At 42.8% G+C, this 3,524-nt stretch overlaps 1 protein-coding gene across 1 annotated transcript; it reads left to right on the forward strand.

The window, feature by feature from the left end:
• The first annotated feature begins 595 nt into the window (after positions 1-595).
• Positions 596-2,600, forward strand: Cyp6d5 (Cytochrome P450 6d5). Its single transcript, XM_002058663.4, has 5 exons — positions 596-1,159; positions 1,237-1,389; positions 1,453-1,883; positions 1,937-2,185; positions 2,257-2,600. The coding sequence occupies exons 1-5, from the start codon at positions 630-632 to the stop codon at positions 2,418-2,420; spliced, it is 1,527 nt and encodes a 508-aa protein (XP_002058699.1). The 5' UTR covers positions 596-629; the 3' UTR covers positions 2,421-2,600.
• The last annotated feature ends 924 nt before the right edge of the window (positions 2,601-3,524 follow it).

The following is a 3,524-nucleotide window of genomic DNA, read 5'->3' on the forward strand; positions in this document are numbered from 1 at the left end:
GCTAACTTTACAAGGATTGGCTTATAAACTTATATTCTTAAATATAGTCCGTCTTCTTCACTTATTGGCTTGTTGCTTAGATTCCCCCTGTGAATGGTCATGGGTCGAGGTTGCCAAACGCTTACAATATACATATATATGATGCAATCCAACAGCTATGCACTTTTACTATACACTAAATGAAGTTAAGAAATTAATAAATTGATTTATCGGCGTTAAGCTTACCCGCGTCCCCTTAGTCGAGCACACCCCATTGGGAAATTATTGCGTTTATATATATCATTGTTTATAGTAAGTAAATGTACATTTGTGCCTGGTCACTGTGAAATTCAAAAAAATTCATTTGCCCTACCTCACCGCCCTCTAAAGTGGGTGGCTTTCCGACAACACATTCTCAACAATATACCACACAAATGTGGGCAAACCGAAGGTACTGATAAGAGGCACAAGCGGCAGCGATTAGGGCAACGTAGCACCTCTGAGGAGAGTAGGGGGCAGCGGGGGTTCGGGAATCGTTCGGGGATCGATTGCGATAAGATGGTAGCATTTCGCACACGACTATAAAAATTTCTCAATATTTCATGAGTTAGTTTAATTCCAAGTTGCGTGTCGTACACATCGTAGTCGCAATGATTGTAATAGTATATCTGCTGGGGGCGGTCGCACTTCTGTATATCTATCTGAAATGGACCTTCAGTTTCTGGCAGCGCAAGGGTTTCCCTTCAACCGTAGGAACCATACCCTTCGGCGCCTTGGACTCGGTGCGCAGGAACAAACGTTCCTTCGGCTTGGCCATCTATGACATGTACCTATCAACAACAAAGCCATTTTTGGGTATCTATCTGACGCTGAGGCCGGCGCTGTTGGTGCGCGATGCACAGCTGGTGCACGACATGATGGTCAAGGATTTTGCCAGTTTCCACGATCGCGGTGTTTACGTGGACGAAAAACACGATCCCCTTTCGGCAAATCTTTTCTCAATGGAGGGCAAGAGCTGGAAGACAATGCGCACCAAGTTGACGCCCTCGTTTACATCTGGCAAACTTAAGGGCATGTTTGGTACCGCGGAGGATGTTGCGGACAAGATGTTGGCCCATTTAAATGCAAAAATACAGCAGTCGGGCACTGTGGAAATCGATGTAAAGAACTTGATGTCATGGTAGGTTAGCAGTCGACTTTGCAGTGGAGTATTTCATGCTTAGACAAATTTCTCCCCTTCTCCGTTTGCACTTTTAGCTTTGTGATTGACATTATTGCCTCGACCATATTTGGCCTGGATGTGGACAGCTTTTCACAACCCGACAACGATCTGCGTCGCATAAGTAAAGCGGTTACCCAGAACACTGCCAAAAACATTCTGCGTGGAACTACATCCTTTTTATATCCCGGGTATGGCTAATGCTAAATTAATTTCCATTTACATCAATTGATATGGTTTCCATCTACTGCTAGCGTGGAGAAAATCTTTAATCGTCTGGGCTGGAAATTGGATGGCGTGGAAGACATGCGCCAGCTGGTACATCATACCATTTCAATGAGGGAGAAGAGCAAAGTGGAGCGCCGTGACTTAATGCAGCTTCTGCTTCAGCTGCGTAACACTGGAGAGGTTAGCAAGGATGACAGCATTTGGTCGGCAAAGGCCACCGTGGATACGTTTAAGGCCCTATCCAAAGATAACGTTGCTGCCCAGCTGTTCCTGTTTTTTGTGGCTGGCTATGAAACGACTGCATCAACAGCCGCATTTACTCTGTACGAGCTGGCGCAGAATCCGGACGTACTGGCCAAGTTGTTGGACGACATTAACCAGTCGCTGGCCAAGCACAACGGAGTGCTTAACTATGACGCTATACAGGACATGAAGTATTTGGAACTGTGCATTATGGGTAGGTAACGAATATTTTCCTGAAATATCGTGATAAAAATATTCGTTGTGCAGAGACCACTCGCAAATATCCCGCGCTACCGATACTCAATCGTATGTGCAACCAGGACTATCCTCTGCCAAATAGCAATCTGGTCCTTAAGAAGGGCACCGAAATTATCATTTCGCTGCTGGGCATGCATCGCGATGGGGAATACTTCCCGGATCCGCTCAGCTATCAGCCAGAACGCTTCACTGAAGAGCATAAGAACTACAACCCCATCGCTTATATGCCCTTCGGTGTTGGACCGCGTCAGTGCATTGGTAAGCAGAGGCTAAATCCAATATATTCAGTAAAAAGTGCATTCAAATCATTTATTTTCGACTATCTATAGCGGCTAGAATGGGCAAGCTGAACGTCAAGATTGCGTTGACCAAAATACTTACGAACTATAACTTAGAAACGCGCCAGCAAAAACGTGAGATCGAGTTCACTGTGTACGGAGTTCCCCTGCTCTCAAAGGGAGGTGTTCCTATAAAGCTCTCCAAGAAAAAATAGACCAGAAAAATAATGAAAATCCCCACACTTCTGTCACTAAATAATGTGATTACATTCATGCCACCAAAGGACTATATTGATGAACGAGTAAACACTTTTTTCTTTTTAAATATATATGTTTTTCCTTACGATCTGATCTTTAATAAAAGTTTTATAAATTGTGCAGCCTATAAACCTATAGTCCTTGTATAGAATTTAGTTTATTGGAGTTAAATAGTTTTATTTCAGACACTTTGCTTACTGCATTCAAATATGTTTCTTTTCCTCTTTCTACACTTTAAAAACAAGCAATTTAAAGAAGATTAGTTTTCCGATCCGATTATGGTTAGGAACGCACGTCTTAATGTCGCTAGGGGTTTACTTGCCGGGTTTTACTTGAATTAGAGCTCTACATTTATTAAATTTCTTCGGCTTTTGCCAATTGCGCGTAGAAACTTGGCGTCAGCGTCAAGTAATCAGTTTTCACTTGAACGCTGTCTGTTGAGGCCAAAATTCATTTCGGACCTGGGTGTGGGAGCTGCTGCTGCCCACGCCGTTGACAAGTTGACTAACTTTTAATGCCGCTCACTTAAAAGTTGGTGGCGGCTGCAACGCCCGCTTGCCACGCCTCCCGCCTGCCAGTTGCAGAGGAAGCAGCAGTGTTCCCGACACCGTGTTCTTCTTATTATAAACTTGATGCACCAAAAGGCAAAATTTTCATACAAAAGGTCGCTTAATATACGCAGACATATACTCATACTTTATTTTTGGCTGCTCAGTTGTGCAGCAGCTAGAAATTAAGCAGGTCGCGGCGTGTAATTATTTACCTTACCCTTAATTGGGCGCTTGCGACAAAGACTACAAAGTCTTTGCCAAGTTGGCTTAACTATTTAAAGTATATAATATAATATATATAATATATTTATGTATGAACACATTTGCCTTAGGGTCTTGCAGATGTCTGAGAAGAGTGAAGGTCGAAAACAGAAAGTTTGTCATACTATTCGACCGAACTCTTCTATAGTAGCTATAATTTAAAATGAGCAGATTTTAATATGATCTTGTACACACGTAGGAATCAGATAGCTTAATAAACAAAAAAGTTGTGTAGCGATAGTTCCTATA

This window comes from Drosophila virilis, chromosome 2 (genome assembly GCF_030788295.1).
Source record: "Drosophila virilis strain 15010-1051.87 chromosome 2, Dvir_AGI_RSII-ME, whole genome shotgun sequence".
NCBI classification, from domain to species: domain Eukaryota; kingdom Metazoa; phylum Arthropoda; class Insecta; order Diptera; family Drosophilidae; genus Drosophila; species Drosophila virilis.